Here is a 19,002-nt window from a genome sequence, read left to right as displayed (position 1 = left end):
TATTAATTAAATCTCAAAAAATTAATAAAAAATTATAATGTAGTTTCTAAAGTTTTATATTAATAAATATATAGTTATTTAATTTAAATTTTATATTAAGAATAAATTTATTTTATATTAATCATATATAATATTAAATAAATATTTTTTACAAATAAATTTTCACTAAATAAAATATCACATAAAAATGTTGTATATTAAAGTATTTCATTGAAAATTTATACTTACTATTATAAATTATATATTTTTTTTTAATATATAAAAATTATATTTTATATTAATTGATGTCTGAGATCCAGAGAAAAAATAGGGTTTACAATAATAGGAAAAAACTTAAAACTTTTAGGAGGATCTCCTCTCTCTTTTATCCTTTTTCCTTTGGCTTGCTAGTGACGCCTCACGGCTTTTTTAATATAGTGACGTCTGTCTCTATCATTCAGTTCCGTACGTACAACGGTGTCAGTTCTCCTTACTCATGTCAAGCGGCCATTTAATTCCCCCCAGAGCGTGTGCAAGAAGGGCTGCGAAAAGACCAGGCCTGCTGCCCATCCTTGGGTCCCATCACAGGGCTAGCTTCAATACAGCAGGTTTTGGGCTCGAAGGCGGCACAGGTCGGCTGATGTCTTCAGGTCTGGTCCATTGCTGTGGGCAAGCTTTCCTTGTGGTGCCCCGAGCTCTTGGCCCACCTTCGCTATCATGGGCCCTAGTCTGACCTGGGAGGGGAAGAGACCTAGCGGTTATCAATTGCCCCTTTACCTCCTCAGCAGTTATTACATGAGTGATGAGGGGGTAAATACCGAGAACCCATTATGATTGCGTTGCCCGAGGACATATCCCATCAAAACGTCTTTTTTCCTCTTTACTGTTCTCAAAATTCAAATCTTCCCCGTCTCCACAGAACCTTTATTCTCCTGCTTTCTGCGTGCTCCGTTCGTCCTGTCCTTCTGCCCCAATCGTTTTTAAGGTACGCTTTTCATATCGCCATGGATAGCTCGAAGCTTCCTAATGTAATGAATCTAGAGTCTAATGTTACCTCCTCTGCCCTGAGAAATTTCTTTTCCCAAAAGTATCTGGATACCCCTCTTTTCCGTATCCGGGCTCCCCTTCGTAATGAGAGGATCGTTCTTCCCCATCCTCCTCCTTCTGGTTTAATCGACCCTCAAAAAGACCGCCACCAAACATCCTCTCCCGCAGCAGCTCGACGACAATGCTCGCTGGGGACTGGGGAGTGATCTCCTTAGTGTTCAGCACTTCGTTATCTGGAGCAGAGGACAGAAGCCCTACTGGCGCTTTCTCTTTCTCCAGAGGTGGGAGCGCGGGGGCAGGCTGTTGGGACCCACGAGCCTTCTTTGAAGACGGAGCTATAGTGGGAGCCTCCGGAGGAGGAGCTCGCTTGCCAGTAGCCCCCTTTAGAGCAACAACACCACTGGCAGCAGCCTTCTTGGGGCGAGGGGCAGAAGCAGGCTTGGACTTGACCCCGTCCTTGGAAGTGTCTTTACCCATAGGCGTTACCTCAGTTTCAACGGCTAGGACGCCCTCGCCTGCCAGGGCGACTTCACCTCTACCCTCAGATGCCTTCCTTTCAGTTGGAATGACCTTAGTCCTTGCAGGCTACTGTGAGCTCCGGGGAGGTCGGAGCTAAAGACTGCCTAGATTTGGAAGCTGTAGGAGATTGAGGGGCAGTGCTGGGCTTGCTGCGACTGGAGGACTTGGAAACCCTCGAGTGTGGGTCCTTAGAGCTCGGCCTGGGGGCACGAGAAGAGACCGGAGCGAGGGGAACAGACCGTCCAGTCGACCTGGGGGAGATAATTTGGGCGACCTCTCGAGTCACATCGGCCACCGATTGGCCAGCTCAGAAAGCATTCAGAGCAGCCCTCATGCTCTCCTGAGATAGTACGAAGTTCTTCGAGGGCTTAATCTTGTCCATGGGATGCTTAGAAGCTGAAAAAAAAAAAAAAAAAACTCAACAGCTCAAGAGAACATTCAACCAAAAATAAAAAGAAGGATGAGGCGACGAAAAGCGGAATAAAATACCCGCGCCCTTGCAGTCTTGAAGACTGGACACAAACATACATTTCTCGACATCATACTTCTGCTCAATGGAAGTCAGTCGGAAAAAGGCGAACTGCTCAGAGAGGGATAGCTGAGGGAGGTTATTGCAGCCCTGAGGCACTTTCCTCCAAGGGAGGTCCACTTGCCAGGATGCCCTAGAGCTCCCTTTCAGCTCCACTACAGCAAACCCCTCTGTCCAGCCCTTGATTGAGTCTTTCTGACCCGAGAAGATGGACAACCGTCCCCGGGGGGCAAAATAGTAAAAGCACTGGGCTACTCGGACCAGTAAAAAAAAGATTGAAAATAAACGAGCCGTAGGTGTAAGGCCCCAGCTCAGGCAGACTGACTCAAAGGAACACATGAAAAGTATAGAGTTGGGAGCGAGCATCCTAGGGGTTATTCTGAAGTATTGGAAAACCTCAATGAAGAAGGGGGGAAAGGGAAAAGTTAAGCCATATTCACGCTGTTTGACGAAAAAAACCAGGCTATGGTCTTTTTGGGGGTCGATTAGACCCGAAGGAGGAGGATTGAGAAGGACGATTCTCTCATTGTGAAAGGGAGCTCGGATACGAAAAAGAGGGGTATCCAGGTACTCCCGAGAAAAGAAACTCGCCAGGGAAGAAGGGGTGACATTAGACTCTAGATTTATGACATCGAGAAGCTTTGGGCTATCCATGGCAAGATGAAGAGCGTACCTTAGCGATGATCGGGGCAGAAGAACAGGATGGACGGAGCACACAGAAAGTAGAGGGAGAGTAAGGGTTTTGTGAAAAATCGCGAGAATTTGAATTTCAAAAACGGAAAAGTATAGAAAAGACGTTTTGAGGGAAGCTGTCATCGGGCCGCGCGGTCATAATAGGTTCTCGATATTTACCCCCTCATCAATCATGTAATAACTGCTGAGGAGGTAAAGGGGCAATTGATAACCGCTGGCCCTCACATCTCCCCTGGGCCGAGTTAGGGCCCACAAGAGTAGATTAGGCCCAGAGCTCGAAACGACCCCGGGCAGGCCTGCTCGACAGTTTTGGCTTGGGCCCCAGAATGCATGGCAGGCCGAATCGTACATGAGTCTAAGCCCAAAAAAGAGAAAACCAGCCTAATGATAGGATGGAATGAGAAGTAAACCGGCCCAATTCTCCCATAGCCCTTTCTGTATGGATACTGGAGAACATTAAATTGCCGCCTAACATAGGTAGGGAGACTGACACTACTATACGTACGGTCTTTTCTGACAGAGATGGGTGTCACTGTAGTTGAGAGACCGTTAAGTATCGTTAGCAAGTAAGAAGAAAGAAATAAAAGGAAAGGGAGATCCTTCTCAAGGATCAAGCTTACACACACATAAAAAAACCCTATTTTCTGGATCTCAAAATACCAATGTTCATTAAGTACAATGCTATTAATTAATTTAACATAAATAATGTAATGTTAAAATTATTAAATCCATAAAACAATCTGTTTAAATAATTTTTAAATTTATTTTTTATTTAATTTAAAATAGTTAATTCAAATTTCGTACTAACTATTCGATTTGCTGTAATTTACCGATGTGCCTTCCATCCCAAGCAGCTGGATGTTATAATCCATTTCAATGGAAGATATGCATAAGGTATATATATATATAAAGAAATCACAAGATGATCATAAGAATAATCATAAGAATAATTATATTCTTGAACATAGAATTTATGATGACGAAAACAGATGAGCGTGTGAGTAAATATCCCATGTATATGAAAGCTTGAAAAGAAGTGTGACACAACCAAAATCCAAGTGGATCAGCACCATCCTCAAAATGGGCGTCGAATCATCTCCAATCATTCACGACATATGTGATTGAGAAGAGGGACATGGTATATGCATGTGGTGGAAGTTCTGAGGCAGTTTTGAGATTATTCTTTATCAACTTTGCATAAATTAAATCTTTCCTCTTCTCTTCTCTTCTCTTCTCGAGTAGTACCAATTATATTGAATTCTTTACAGCTTTCTTTTGTGCATTGTTCTTATGATCTAATGATTATCATATAAATAATAAATTCAGACTATTAATTACATTTTTGGCAGTTTGCTCGTGCCTTCACCAATCATTGCATTGGTTGTAATGCGTTTGTACGATGATTTCACATACACTCAATTATTTAATTATATGAATTCAATTAAAAAATTATATAAATTCAAGAATAGTCAAGTCAAACATTTCCTTCCTATATTATCATCTTCTCTACAACATTTATTTGCTAAAAAACCCTTTTCATCTCTTTTATTTTACGGTGCCAACACTATCAATCAAATTTTAATAAAATTAAATGAATAGAAAAATTATATTATAATCCCAAATTATTGATGCTAAAAAATTCTGCCAATCCTCCTCAATGCAAAAGGCAGAGGAATTTGTATTTTCTTGGAGTAATGCAAGTGGAGTAAGCATTATTCTCAACCTCTTCCATTAACGGCTAAACCTTTTGAGATAATTAAAAGTAACTTCTCGTTATATAATCTATCTATTATTATTCAAATATTTGAATTTCATATTCGAATCTTATATTTAATGTGAAAATTCATATCAATTTGAAAAAAAAAAAAATGCCCTTATAAAAATTTTAAATATTCTCTTTTTGAGTTAATTTTTAAGATAAATTTAATCTGTTTCAAATTTAATAAGAAAAATGAAAATTATGATTTTAAATTTATTTTTTTAATTAAAAAATAAGAATTAGAGTATTAAAGTTAATTAAAATTTGTTAAAATTCAATTAAATAAACTTAATTTGAGTTTAAAACTTTATAAAGTTGTATAAATAATAAAAAGATATAATAATAATGAAAGTGATGTATGGTGGTAAGAAACATGGTAAGGTAAGGTTATAAGTAGTGGATTGTGGATTAAGACATGTAAGAACAATTTGATTGGCTTAAACACTAGGCTGTAACAAAAGCCTTGCATTCCATATCTTCTTCCACCATTGGATATATAATTTCAAGAAATCCCTTTATGAGATAATTAAGAAAAATCCCTTTTTATTAAATACTGCACCTTCAAGAAGAGATTTTAAATTCAATTATTAGAGGTCGTGATTAAACTGTAAAACGGACACAGTGAAATATTTTTCCAAAAAAGTTTCTTTTTGCTACATCCAAGGGATTGGAAGTTAAGTAATAATCTGGTTTTCTTGAATTTTCATGCATAGAGCAGATAAAGCTTGAAAAGGCTTGTGAGACAGACCAATGGTTAGTGTAGCTAGATAGAAATCCAGCATGACGCCCGCCCTCCATTACCACAATCAAAACTTTATCTTGTCAGCCTTTTCCAAGGAAATATAAAAGCCAGCCAAAGTAGAGATATCGTCTGGCCAAGAACAACTTCAAAATACAATAGTGTCCCATCAAAAACAAACATATTGAATCAATTAAGATACCAAAGAATCCATTTTGATCAACAACGCATGCTCATAATTGATAGCTGCCATTGTCCTCCTCATAAAGAAAAGCTAGGTCACCACTTTCCTTATGATTTAAATAATATGATCATGTGTAAAGATATATATGTCACATTCATAAATTTGTTATCAGTAGTTAGGTTTCCTTCATCTTTAATATTCAAAATTCATATACTTCATTTATTGACTCTAAAACACCTTCGTCAAGATTTTTTTTTAATTTATTTAATTTTTATTAAAATTAAAATAAATTAAAATGATTATATTAATTCTTTAAATTTCTGAAGCTATACGTCAAGTATTTTGTTTGTTTTTTTTTTCAAGTATTACTAGTCATATAAATACAGGGACAAAGTTTTTTAATGAAATTTTAACTTATTAAAAAGTTTTTGAAAATATAATATATATTTGTTAATAATAATAATATCCAGAAATTTAAATGCAATTTACCTTTTTAACTTATAATTTTATAATTACCAGAGATAAAAATCTTACAATAAATTACATTTAAAAGCCGAATTTTAGAGGCGCTTATTAGAAAAAACCTTCAAGGGTTTGTACCCCTATCAAAACCCCACAGCAGAATGGGTTTAACTAGATTATTTCTTTATTAAATTTGAACTTGAGGATTTCTTGATAAACCCAGTAAAAGCATTGGGGAACTGTTAGTGAAATTAAAACTTGTTGCCGTTGTGTTGTGTGGTAAAATTTCTCAAAACGAAAGGGGTCTATGAATCAATTTCCTGAAGTTCTTTTTCTTTTTCCTGGATACAGACAAATGAAGTCCTCATAACAAAGATACAGATAAAAGGCAAGTGACCCAAAAAAAGAAAAAGAAAGCCAGCCAGCTTATCCCACTTGTTGCTGTGTTTGCAGATTGCCCTTCAAGGCTCTGATACAAATGTACTCCATAAAACTTGTGAATGTGCTTTCTTGAGCAATTTTTGCCAAGAAACGAAAACACGGACATGCATGCAAAAGATCAATTCCTAGCATTTCTTCTCACTGCATATAGTGGAAGACAAATTTACATCTTTATAGATCGAACGGGATACTCTCTGGTTAAAGTCTTTTCAAGGAATCAGATTATGGGGTTGAAGTTGATCACCTTTCGAGGAAGGAGAGCTAGGATCTAACAACATTGTACATTGCTACCTTTTGCTTATGCAAGAACCTCTTTTTACCTTCCTCATGTTGCGCACTATCACTACAAATTTGTCTAATCAAATTACAACGAGATGTTGGAATATCATATTTATGAAATGTACAGGGCATCCGTCAAGAAACCAGACAATTAAAACTACAAAATAATATCGGGGTGGTGTAGCAAATACTCGTATTTAGATCCTTCAAGTGTACTATAAACTTCCTCCCAATTATTAATTTGTTCAGAAAGGGGTTTGACATGAATCTTCACTTGGTGGCTTACTAGCTTTCTAAATGGTACTCTAAGGAACTCTTGTGCATCAGATAATGCCTGCGTATTGAAAAATGGATACAAAATTTAACTTTCCCAGAAAAAAAAAAAAAAGAAGAAAAACCAATGTTGGATTCGTTGCTATATTTACCTTGTGATTTTTCATGAGGTCCTCATAGTACAAAACCAAATGGCGACAGCTCTTAAAATATTCCAAAGCTTCTGCCATCATATGCTCGGAAGTAGAAAGGTCTGATATCAAGGAACTGACGTTGAGTGTAGGCTTATATCGTGCAAGTAAATCAGCCTGCAATTAACCATAAATTGATAAGAAGTGCATGGAAGACTTCATATACTTAATGAATGAAACAAATTATAATATGGACCTCTTTTTGTGGTTTTATTCAGTCAGCCAAGCAAAACTTGAAGTTACAGATAACCGAAATAATAGGACAGAGTACAAAAGGATTCAACTTATTTATGCCGCCTAGATTCTCTCATAGATTACTAAGTTTTTGTATTTCATATGTAGGACAAGAATACTCAAAATACTGAAAAAAACCACATCAAAGTAGATGGAGACAGAGTCCACATAACTGGGAGCAATCCAGAAGACTTGATACGAATACAATTAAGACATTGCTCCAGAGGCTCCTATTCAATTAGACATTCTTACTAGCCACATAATACATATGCTGGTCATATTAAGCATTTAATATTTGTTTCAAGACAATTGTAAGATTATTAAACTTCCTAATACAAGCTGCATAGGAATGAAACTGTCAAGAATATTTTCATCCATCTCCAAGCCATCTTGTTCTACTAGACATACCAATTCTCCATTTTTCATGTGAGCAGAGGTGCAAGCTTTTTTGGGTCCACATGGAAATGTGAGAATTTTGCACTGTTTATCCCTATTTACCCATCATGAAAAGAGGAAAACTTGCTAAAATGGCCCATTATTCAGGGATTCACGACACTTCAATTCCTTCATTGCAAGAGGGCACTTCCCTCAAAATACATCTTAAAATGTCAAAGGTCTCATGTATTTTTATCGGTGTAGCATTAACAGAAAAAGCAATATGGTCCTCTGCGTCATTTCTCCATCAAAATTATTCAGGGATTAGATACATTATGCAGAAACCAAGGAACTGGGACAGTTACTGGCTATCAACATGGTGCATACCAGTCTTGCGATTAAAGTACAATAAAATGTAAAAGAACATAGCTGTGTCAAGATGCCTAAAACACCAGGGAAACATTGCAAATGAAAGAAGCAAAAGCTGTGATGAAGGTTCGGTGAGTAAGTGTGAAGAAGAAGAAGAAACCGTGCCAAAGGTGCCTTTGTTGAGGGATTCTTTTTTCCCTAAAGTTGGTTGCCAAGGAAATTCCAATGAAGCTTGCTAAAAAATGCCATCACTGGACGGGCGTGATTGATAAGGTGACAGCATCAAGCATGTCATCCTCTTGAAGGGAACTTATGGCAGAAGAGAGAAGTGTTAACAACAACAGGCAGAAGAGTGTTTAATATGACAAAATATATTATGGAAGTGATAAACCAAATCCATGGTTTATCAGTAATCAGTGACAGTCATTTGCAGGCACATGAGAGAACATAAGCACAAAACACAAGGGGAGGGAGAGAGAGAGAGAGAGAGACCTCTTCCCTTGAATGCACATGAGATTTATGGGTGCCATTAATTTGCTTTGCATCTTTATCATAGGCATTGGCCAGCACAGATACAATCCTCCCCAAAAGATTTCTCCGAAAGAGAAATATTACAGATACCCCCTTCTGGTTAAAATAATTAGCTATTTCTCTGTGATAAACCATTACACCCTGAAAAAAAATGTAAAGAAAAACCCATGAATGTAATAACCAAAAGACATTTATCTTATTTATAGCGGATCTTTTGCCATCAGATAAAAATGTATATCTAACTTGAGTACTGCATATATGAAACATACTTCTAAATATCAGACATGGATGCCTCCAAAGAAAGCAACCTGAGGTTAAGTGCATTACAACAATGAGACCTGTTTCCAAGTCCCATAGGGCTTATACGTCTAAAAATAGAGTATAATTGAAGGCTTAAGTTAGTTACCCAGAAGAATTTAATAAGTCATCTATACACACAAGCAAGCTCATAGATTATCCAGCAACTGAAGAGAATGTGTATTCTTATTTATCTAAACAAACCACCTAATATACCAGAAAATTCTCACATCTCTCTAGAAGTCATTTATTGGTTTTGTTTGTAAGGGGGTGCTGCCAGCCATTTTTGGCTAACAGCACCCCCTCAGTCCTTTCAATTTTCTTTTAAAACTTTGTTGTCCTCTTCTATTTTCATGGTTTTTTTTTCTTAGTTTTTATTTGTTCTCTTTATTTTTCTCCATTCCTCTATTTTCTTCGAATAATTTCTAAATCTTGTTTCTACTTTTTTCCTCAAATTTGATGTTTTTATGCCTCATGATTGAGGATTTGGGTTTATCTCCGTCTTATATGGGGCGTTTTGTTTTATAGATAGGTGTGTAGTTGCGGCGCACATGATTTGTGGATGTTAATCTTCTTCAACAAGAGCCTGGTATCCTCATTCCTCTGGTGGAATGAATGGTTCAACTCTTTTGTTTTCATCATAAGCAACTAGTTCCTTGATAAGCGAGCTAGGCACGGAAGATTCAAAGAGTCACCAACCACTTTGAAGATCTATATGTCTTTTGATGCTCACTATCCTTTTTTTATTGGATTTCATATAAGATCAGCAATCTGTGTCATGAAAGTTAGTTCTATATCTAGTCTTTAGGAGAGAGATTCTTTACCCTTGTACTATTTATATCTATTTGAATTTGATTAATGAAATCTTGATCTATATGTTTTCAGAAAAAACCATGCCTAATTCGTTATAATTGACAGATTGTAGCACATGAAAGAATAGAAGAAAAATAAAAGGCAAGCAGAAAGTTTGAGAATTTAAATAATCACTCCAGTTTTGGAAACAGTTTTAGGTCAAGATCCATTTGACCATTATTCAAAATTCCCCCCCAAAGGAAAATTTGAACTTTCAAAGTTAGTACAAAATTCAAAATTTATATTTTTGGCATCATAAAGATAAGAGATAATAGGACAAGAGAAAAGAAATTCACAAACCTGATTAAGCATCCACTTCAATCCCACTGCAGCTACACAGTCATTTTTGGCTGAACTGCTGACCCATTCTAAGGCATAGACAGTATCTAAAGTTGCTTGGATGGTCGATATATTGCTTCTTCTTTGCTTCACAGAAAAAATTTCCCCATTTGAACTTACATTGGGATGACTGTTTAACAAAGTCTCAAACCACCCACTTCCAGATCTTTGCATAGACATAATAACAAAAAGCCGAACTGGAGTACATTCACATTCCTCCCTGTTAAAATCAAAAGATGACTTGGCGCTAAACAATAAGAAGCAAGTGCTCAAGTATGAGAATATCACCTCCTGTAAGTCTTGGGATTTGGAAAATGCACGTAGTGGATCTCTTGAGATGACATGGCATGGATGGAACAAGCTGCTTGTGTGATATCTTTTATGAATGCTCCTTTTGGTTTTAAAGGAATAGAGATCTGCTGGAAGCATATATAGCAAATGTATATCCCAAATCCCAGTACAGTGAAAAGAAAAAGCAACCAGAGAAGAGTTGGTGACTTCTTTGATAATTTGGACGAAAATATACTCTGCATAAAAGACCACAACTTTCAACAGTTCTTAAATGGGAACTTAAAATTATGACTGTTTCAGGATTTACCTGCTTGTTCATTGCTGTGTTTTTTATATAAAGACAGATGCTGGCAGCACATTATTTCATTGAGCTGGTTATGGTAGCTGAAATAACAAATAGACACTCTAATGCGCCCTTGAGAAATCATGAACAGGCCATTTCAGTGCCCTTTCAAAAGATCTTCGATATTACTGAAAAAAGGAATCAGAAGATAAAATTATATGTTGATTGAGGATGAAAATTGTGCATGAGTTATCTAAGTATAAATGCATCTAACTTAGAGCCCTATACAGGGTTGCTAAAGAAATTGAAGTGCTGATCAATTCTTCTATTTTCCATAACCTAGAAATTGAAGTAATTTTGTTCCCCAACTTCACCGCCAACCCAATCAGAGTACAATTTCTATTGATTCAACGAAAATCCATAACCAATAATCCAGCAAACGAAGCAGATATTCAGGGAATAAAGAAAAGGGTAATAGCTTGTAAGATTTTTCTATAGCAATTGCAATGGGATTTTAGAACAAATCCAAGAACACACAAGAATCCAAGTAGTCCATAAGCATGCATTTATGAGCTCAACCCAATAGATATAGCAAGAGAAATGAAAGAAAGAAACTGGTAAAAGGAAACAAATAAAGCACAAATACACACCAAGTAGAAGTGTTCAAGCGCATCGGAGTGGCCTCCGGTGACGGTGGCCCGTAACGTGCAGCATTGGAAGACTCGCCCCAAATCCAATTATAAATCAGCTGAGCGGAGAAAATGCAATTTGATAGAAAATATATAATAATAATAATAATAATAATAAACAACAAAATCTTGAATGAGTGAAGGGTTTTGAGGAGGTTTTATCTTAATGGATAGAAAATGGAAGTCAAAGAAGTAAAGAGACTACTAGGAGTTAGGCAGTGTTTGCGAGCAGGCCGTTGCACCTGCCTATGACAAATGCTTTTATAAAATGCAATTACAAAAATTGCCAAACAGGCGTTAATGAGTTTCATATTTTTGCAAGAAATCCAATAATAATTATATAAAATAATAATTCACAATTGAAAATTGATTCACCTGCATAAGAAATTAAATTATTTATTATTCAAAATCAAAGCATGAAGATAAATTTAATTTACAATTGAAAATTAACTCAGTAGATTACTCTATTACCTTCAATCTAGGCAACATGATGCTAAGTCAAAAAAAGAAAGATATCATCAAAATGGTAGCAAGTCCTTAATAATACATACATCTTGATATAGCAGTAGAGGAGAAAAGCACAATGAAATATCAAGTGAATTTAATAAACTTGGAAGATGCCTAAGACAAGGAAGGTGGATTCTACAGGTGCTACAGTAATAAATATGATTTAGCATAGCATGGAGATCACAAAACTTAACTGCATGTACATTGTTCTGAAGCTTTCTTAGAGCTGCATAGCTGATATGTGAGCCTAAGGGTCAGAGTCTAAATCCATTAGTTAATCACCATAACTAATTCTGCCATTTTTATGCTAATATGCCCAACTTATTTAATCCAAATTTGATTATGGTATCATCTGAACACTTGGGAAAAAAAAAAAAGGGAAAGAAAAGCAATGTGAGCTGTCGGATCTCATCAAGGTGGGAATGTACTACTGCTGCAATTTGGTGAAAGGACTGAGGGCAAGACTTTCTAAACAACACTTAGAATTTATAATTTATATTATTTAACCTTGTAAGTTAGCCCAACCACAACCCACGTGTATAACAAAGAGGTTTGATTTTGTTTTTTCTTTTTCTGAATAGAGGTTTGAATTCAACAACATTAATTGGTTACGTTTGATCACTTTCTTCGCAAATTCCTCCCAACCACTACTTCCTGGGGCCGTGGCCCCCCAATGACAACTCTCCACTCACAAAATTTCTCATGCATAATATATGTCAATACTTAATTTTTTAAATATCTTTTACTATTATATTAATAATATAAATAATGTAAAATATTTGCATTTCTTTATTTATTATTATATATTTAATAAAATTTTATAATATTTGCATCTTTTTTATATTTTATTATACTTTATTGTGATATTTTTAAAATATATCAGATTGATTGTTTGTCTCAAAATGTATAAGCCATCAGCATAATTAATTTTTTTAAAAATTAAATTTTATATATGAGATCATATATATCACAATTAAAATTTGAAATACTTGTAAATATTTTTGAGTAGATATCAAATTTTATATATTATTAAAATATTAAAAGCGAAATTTTATAAATAAATTTTTTTTGGAAAAATTAAATTATATAGTTTTTTTTTCAATTCTTTTATATATATATAATTAACCCTTTTATGAAATTCTAATATATTGTATATATTTTTATAAATTTAAGTAAATTGAAAATAATAAATAATATTAAACCCTTTAAAAATAATTTTTTAATTAGTTTCACTTAGTAAGTAGTATATTAAAGGTGGTGTAACGACTTATTAGTTGACGAGAAAAAACGTGATCTCATACTTCCTCCACAATTCACACCAGCCTCCGTCCAATTTACTGGAAAGTGGATGGTGGTGCCCGCGGCCCTGATCAACGCCGTGTCAGACCTTCTCTCTTCCCACCCTATAAAGTCATGCCTAGCCCCTTCAGATATGCTCACACACACTCCTCTCGTAAAAACTCGTCTCCTTCTATCTGTAAACATGGTTCACCAAATAAAGCTCGTGGATGAGGTCTCTGGTTGGCTTAGGCGCTATGATGATGGCTCAGTGGACAGGACATGGACTGGACCTCCTCAAGTCAAGTTCATGGCCGATCCCGTCCCTGCACATCAGGACTTTATTGATGGAATTGCCACCCGTGACGTGACCATCCATGAAAATTCTGGTCTCCGTGTTAGAATTTATCTCCCTGAGCCAAACCCAGAAGACTTTCATAAGTTGCCTGTAATCCTCCATTTTCATGGAGGTGGTTTTTGCATTAGCCAAGCTGATTGGTTTATGTACTACCATATATATACTAGGTTCGCTAAGTCACTTCACGCTATCTGCGTCTCTGTCTACCTCCGGCCAGCCCCTGAGCACCGTCTCCCAGCTGCCTGTGATGATGGGTTCTCTGCTCTTCTTTGGCTACGTTCATTGGCTCAAGGGCGGTCATCGGAGCCATGGTTGAATGATTATGCAGATTTCAACCGTGTTTTTCTCATTGGAGATAGCTCCGGAGGCAACATAGTGCATGAAGTGGCTGCACGTGCTGGACAAGTTGATTTAAGCCCACTTAGACTCGCCGGTGGCATCCCTGTCCACCCGGGATTTGTGAGGTCTACAAGGAGCAAATCGGAAATGGAGCAACCAGAATCACCTTTCTTAACCCTGGACATGGTGGACAAATTCTTGGGGTTGGCGTTGCCAATTGGATGCAACAAGGATCACCCAATTACGTGCCCAATGGGGGCAGCAGCGCCGTCACTAGACAGCTTAAATCTGCCGCCTGTGCTGCTGTGTGTGGCAGAGATGGACTTGATAAAAGACACAGAGATGGAGTACTATGAAGCCATGAAAAAGGCAAACAAGGATGTGGAGTTGCTGATCAGCCGTGGAATGGGTCACAGTTTTTACCTGAACAAGCTTGCCTTGGACATGGATTATCATACAGCGGAGCAGACCACTGCCCTTATTGAAGGGATCAAAGACTTCATTCATAAGCACTAATTAATTAGACTACTCTTCCACCGTATAATAAACGTATGTGTTATATGTGGAATTTGTTTTTGAAAATGAAAAATAAAATCTTTTAGATTATATAAATAAATTACATTAATAAATGGGTAAATGAGTAAGTTGGCTTCCCTTTCTTTCCTAAATAGCTGTGGGAAAATTTTTTTTATAGCATTTCAGTTTAGTCCATTTCACGAATTAGAAACAATATTTCTTTTTTTAAAATATAATTGAATAATTGTAATTTGATTTATCTAAATTGGTAGTTTTTCTTAAAATAAATATATTAAAAAAACATTAAATCATTAACTTAAATTCAAATGTAAATCCATTATCAGGTTCCAATAATTTATCAATTTAATTAGTACGTTTTTTTAATTTTTCAATATATTCAATTTGAAATCTTAAATTAAATATTTTATAAGGTATCATAATATTTTTTAATAATTAAAAGAACTAAAATAAACATATTAAAATTAGATATGAAAACATGTGTGAGTGGGATTAATTCTGAAGCATCCACTTGAGAACAATAATAAAAAAAATATATGGCGTAGATATGAAAACATGCAGGAGGCGAGTGGGCTTCCTTCATCCAACTAAAGCTGTGTGGAACGTTGACTTGGAAAGAATTGACTCCAACTAAAGGAAATATTTTCTTTCAAAAGAATAAAATTTCTAAATATATCCCATCTCATTATTTAATTTCTTTTCCTAAATTTACAAAAGAATTTTGCAAATTAATAATTAGCTTCCTAAAACATATTAATAAAAAACCAAAAATATTGTTAATGAAGAGATCATGAGTTGACATGTTTTGTTTATTTCAAATTTTCATAGTCTATGTCATTCTTTTTTTTTTTTTTTATTTCATCCTTATGAGTTGGTTTATAAATAATTAATTTGTGTAACACATGAATTAATTATTAGTATTTCAATTAATTCACAAAAAAAGCATGCAGGCATCTCTTCAACCACAATACTATTTCAATTATTTGAGAGATGTAGAGGCCAAAATTGATAGACTAACCTCCTCAACAATAAGCAAGTACATCATTATTAATATGAAATGGGATGGCAATGATACTCACCAAAATCACCCACTTAATACCCTCATTGCCACTATACCCATTATTTGACTTCATTCTCTTCTTTAACAATCAAATCAAATATTCAAAAATCAAAATCATGTTTTTCAAGTTTTAATTGCTAATACATAGTAATGTCATTCTGTTCTCCTTCTCAAATTGGGCAAAGACCGAGAGATGATGAGTTGGTCAATAATAGTAATTCTAAATGCTAACAACCACCACCACCACTAATTTCCAACTAAAACAAAATAGACATCAATTCAAAGTAGACAATGAATATAGCAATTCAAGAAAACTTTTAACATACAACATATCAAGTGTGTGTCTTTCAGCTCAATCAAAACCAAGTTTCCCTTCATCTTGTGTTTTATACAATGTATAGTGGTATAGAAGGAAAATCAAATCTTCAATATTCTAAAGTTCAAGAAATTAAGCCAACATAATTAGCCTAAGAAATACTGTTCTCACTTGGAGTGGAAGGCGCTGGCTGCAATTGAGATTCAACCTGTATCTGGGGAACTTCCGAAGCAGAGTTTTCTGGCTGTGTTGATGGGGAGGGTTCAGCTTGGCTTGGCACTGCAGCTTGGACTATTTCTGGTGGTTTGAACTTGCTGATATAGTAACTGAGAGAAGGTCCAGAGTATTCAACTGGTTCCATTGCAGTTGGGGTCTTACCAACTTGGATGAGAATCGATGAAGCTGCAGCCACAGCTATCAACGCAAGGAAAGCAGAAATGGCTTTTGTGTTTTCAGCTCCATCGGAAGAAGAACCTGCAGTTCCTGAGCTTATTGCACTTTCCGCTACATATACTGTTGGCTGAAAATATTAGAAGCTATTAGATGAACAATAGCATAGTTCTTTACTCGATAGAAATGGAACTGGAGAAGAGATATACAGAGAGACACTGTATGACTGCATGCATGGGAACACAGATTAAATTGAAAAGTTTCCATGTATTCCAGAAACGAACCACCCCAGTGACCACTTTGCTATAATAATTGACTTAGTATGCAAATATAAGATTGTGGTTGTTTGGCTAAATCCAATAAGTTAGTTTTAAATTATTTTGTTAAGATTTTTAAGTTTAAAATTCAAAAATACTCATGATCTCATTTGAATTTTCAGTTATATTTTTATGTATAAATATCAGTAGATTAATAAAATCAGTAGACCATATTTCAGTTTTATTCACACTCTTGTTCTACTCTCCTCCCAAAACACCAACACACTTATTACAGTTTGCAATTCGTAATGCTCTTTCTAATGCAAAAGAATGTGAATCTGCAATCAAGAATCTTTTCTCAGACCTCTTTATGCAACATCAGAACCTTAACTTCTTACGGAAGAATAAAACACAAACAATTGCCTCAAGTGATTAACTGCCTATCTAGTATGACTAGCCCTAAACCATACCTTTAGTAGCAGTTACCAAAAAATGTGCAGAAAAATAGCTTCTTAAATATATAGCTTGCTTCTTTGGTTAACTATAGTTACAACTGAACATGGAACTGGAACACAATGCCACAGAACATTACGGTGATACATTTGGAATACCATTGGCCTTACAACCTGTCTATAAAGTGGAATAAATGTTGAGGCTCAAAACCTTAAGCATCATATTTTGGACACCAACCACGGGCTCTCTCTAATGAGATATCCAATAACCAAGCTATGAGATATTCAATCACCAAGCTAAAATCTTCCAACAAAAAGATTTGTTGCACTGCTAGTGATGGCTTGGTGTTGAATCAGCCATTTCTTTCTTATGGTCCTAAAAAAAATGCTACCTCATGAACCTATTAGAATAGCAGTTATGCTGCTTAGATTAAAGGGAGCTATCACCTAGTCGTAAGGGCATTCAGCAAACCACAAACTAGATAATGGTAAATTCTTTTCGTAGGAGCTCATGCACCTTATGAGTTGAGGTCAGGGGCATAAATTCAGAGGAACTGCCAGATTTAATTTGAGGTGTATTATGTCACAAACAGTTAATGGCTTAAAAAATACAGACTTTTTTATGGAACTTCATCTGAATGGAACAAAATCATAATCGTGCGCCACTTAAAGAACAGAATGTGGTGCATTGAAAATTTATGTTGAGCATTGAATAGATTCATCAATCCTTTTAATACCTATTGTTTGATCTTCACCTATATCTTGGGTAGTTGGCTTTGGTGACTACCAATTGTAAACAATTTGGCAGCAACAGGCAAAGGTACCGTGTTAGGGAGCAACATAAACTTTAACAGAATAGGCAAATAAGAGAAGAAAGAAAGCTTTATATATGTATTGGAAGATTTGCAAATGACCAACCTCTACAGAGTAGATATTTGTCTGCCCTGCAGTATCCTTCTCAACATATCCAGTCCAACCACGAGTTCGCGGTGGGAATGTTCCAACAACTCTGGTTTTCTCCCCAGCCAACCATTCCACGCTCACCTTGCCTACCTATTTTTCACCATGGAAACAAAACCAAAATATTATCAAAGTGGACTCTCTAACATTTCCTTCATGATTCTATACCTTTGAGAAACCAACCGCCATATTAACTAACAACTATTCTTTATATATTTCATATTCTCAACATGGTTACAAATTCAGCAAAAAATAAGCTGCAAAAACATAAAACAGTTTCAGATTGACAAATTTGGGCTAACTATCAATTAAGATAACACCAAATTCCACATAATTTCCTACTTTTTCCTCTCATATTTATTAACTCAAGAAAGAAACTAGCCTTAGACTCTTAACCAAAAAATAATAAAGAGAAAAAACAACATAGCAAGAACGAATAGCGTAGAATAGAAATATAAGCTTAAATTAAGTACAAGAAAAGCAACACTAGAAAGTTAAAGAATAATTCTTCAGCAAGAAGTTTACCTCCTTATCAGGAGCACATTCTTCATCATTGCAATCGGGGTCATCAGAGGAAGCTCTAACTGTGAAAAGCTTCAAATTTTGCCGATTTAAGGACAGACATTTCTTGAAGAACCGCGGGGAAGTGAATGTGCATGTGTTTGCCGATATCATTGCCTGTGATGCACATGCCATCTCTCCTACAATCAGAGAACCAAAAGGGTATGCAGAAATTGCCTCAAAACACTTCAGTGGCAGTCGCAGAATTGTGGGTTCCTTTCTGGGAAGTTGTTAAATTGGCACGCGAGGGAGAGAGCGAGAGAGAGATTTTTTGAAGGGATGGGTCATGTGTGGTCGACTTTTAGCGGGTTGTGGATGTCTCCTGTGTCCTTAGATTTTATGATCTGGAGACTCATTATAATCTAATATTAGTTTATTTTGTAAGCATAAAGACTTTATAATTTAAAATAATTAAATATTGTCTCATTTTATGTACAGAAAAATTAAATAGATTATGAAATGTGTACGAATAGATTTTATATAGAACCAAGATTTTATTAAAGATTACACGTTTTAACGAGAGAAGTCTGCTTGAAGTTCAACTGTTTTGGCTTTCATTCCAGTCAAATTGAGCCCATCTAATAAATAGAATAATTTTTATTCTTTTTCCCTGACACAAAATCACTGTAAAATTT

The 19,002-nt window shown here is 35.7% G+C and overlaps 3 protein-coding genes across 4 annotated transcripts; 1 reads left to right on the top strand and 2 right to left on the bottom strand.

The window, feature by feature from the left end:
- Positions 1 to 6,231: 6,231 nt before the first annotated feature.
- Positions 6,232 to 11,602, bottom strand: LOC110625471. Of its 2 annotated transcripts, XM_021771071.2 has the most exons (7): positions 11,317 to 11,600; positions 10,691 to 10,854; positions 10,381 to 10,619; positions 10,054 to 10,312; positions 8,566 to 8,745; positions 7,057 to 7,212; positions 6,232 to 6,965 (listed from the first exon to the last, which is right to left on the bottom strand). In XM_021771071.2, exons 2-7 carry the CDS (start codon positions 10,700 to 10,702, stop codon positions 6,789 to 6,791), a joined length of 1,023 nt encoding a protein of 340 aa, XP_021626763.1. In that variant the 5' UTR covers positions 10,703 to 10,854; positions 11,317 to 11,600; the 3' UTR covers positions 6,232 to 6,788. The 2 variants fall into 2 exon arrangements, with proteins under 2 accessions (XP_021626763.1, XP_021626764.1); XM_021771072.2 differs by lacking the exon at positions 8,566 to 8,745 and having other exon boundaries at positions 11,317 to 11,602.
- Positions 11,603 to 13,285: 1,683 nt separating this feature from the next.
- Positions 13,286 to 14,491, top strand: LOC110625909 (probable carboxylesterase 15). The gene has a single exon (XM_021771602.2). The coding sequence runs from the start codon at positions 13,295 to 13,297 to the stop codon at positions 14,351 to 14,353; it is 1,059 nt and encodes a 352-aa protein (XP_021627294.1). The 5' UTR covers positions 13,286 to 13,294; the 3' UTR covers positions 14,354 to 14,491.
- A 1,214-nt stretch (positions 14,492 to 15,705) lies between these two features.
- On the bottom strand, positions 15,706 to 18,716 carry LOC110626546 (protein MAINTENANCE OF PSII UNDER HIGH LIGHT 1). The gene is made up of 3 exons (XM_021772511.2): positions 18,332 to 18,716; positions 17,765 to 17,899; positions 15,706 to 16,267 (listed from the first exon to the last, which is right to left on the bottom strand). The coding sequence occupies exons 1-3, from the start codon at positions 18,500 to 18,502 to the stop codon at positions 15,899 to 15,901; spliced, it is 675 nt and encodes a 224-aa protein (XP_021628203.1). The 5' UTR covers positions 18,503 to 18,716; the 3' UTR covers positions 15,706 to 15,898.
- Between the last annotated feature and the right edge of the window lie 286 nt (positions 18,717 to 19,002).

This window comes from Manihot esculenta, chromosome 11, assembly GCF_001659605.2.
Source record: "Manihot esculenta cultivar AM560-2 chromosome 11, M.esculenta_v8, whole genome shotgun sequence".
Classification (NCBI taxonomy): domain Eukaryota; kingdom Viridiplantae; phylum Streptophyta; class Magnoliopsida; order Malpighiales; family Euphorbiaceae; genus Manihot; species Manihot esculenta.
This window is presented reverse-complemented; position numbering and strand designations above follow the sequence as displayed.

What these genes read in the sequence shown, in the direction of transcription:
- LOC110626546 (XM_021772511.2), bottom strand. Translation starts at nt 18,502, where the DNA reads ATGGCATGTGCATCACAGGCAATGATATCGGCAAACACATGCACATTC. An exon ending in AATGTGCTCCTGATAAGGAG is followed by an intron (nt 17,900 to 18,331) that starts GTAAACTTCTTG and finishes GGTGAAAAATAG; the next exon opens with GTAGGCAAGGTGAGCGTGGA. An exon ending in CAAATATCTACTCTGTAGAG is followed by an intron (nt 16,268 to 17,764) that starts GTTGGTCATTTG and finishes TAATATTTTCAG; the next exon opens with CCAACAGTATATGTAGCGGA.
- LOC110625471 (XM_021771071.2), bottom strand. An exon ending in TGAAGTGGATGCTTAATCAG is followed by an intron (nt 8,746 to 10,053) that starts GTTTGTGAATTT and finishes ATTTTTTTTCAG; the next exon opens with GGTGTAATGGTTTATCACAG. An exon ending in ACCTCATGAAAAATCACAAG is followed by an intron (nt 6,966 to 7,056) that starts GTAAATATAGCA and finishes TTCAATACGCAG; the next exon opens with GCATTATCTGATGCACAAGA.
- LOC110625909 (XM_021771602.2), top strand. Translation starts at nt 13,295, where the DNA reads ATGCTCACACACACTCCTCTCGTAAAAACTCGTCTCCTTCTATCTGTA.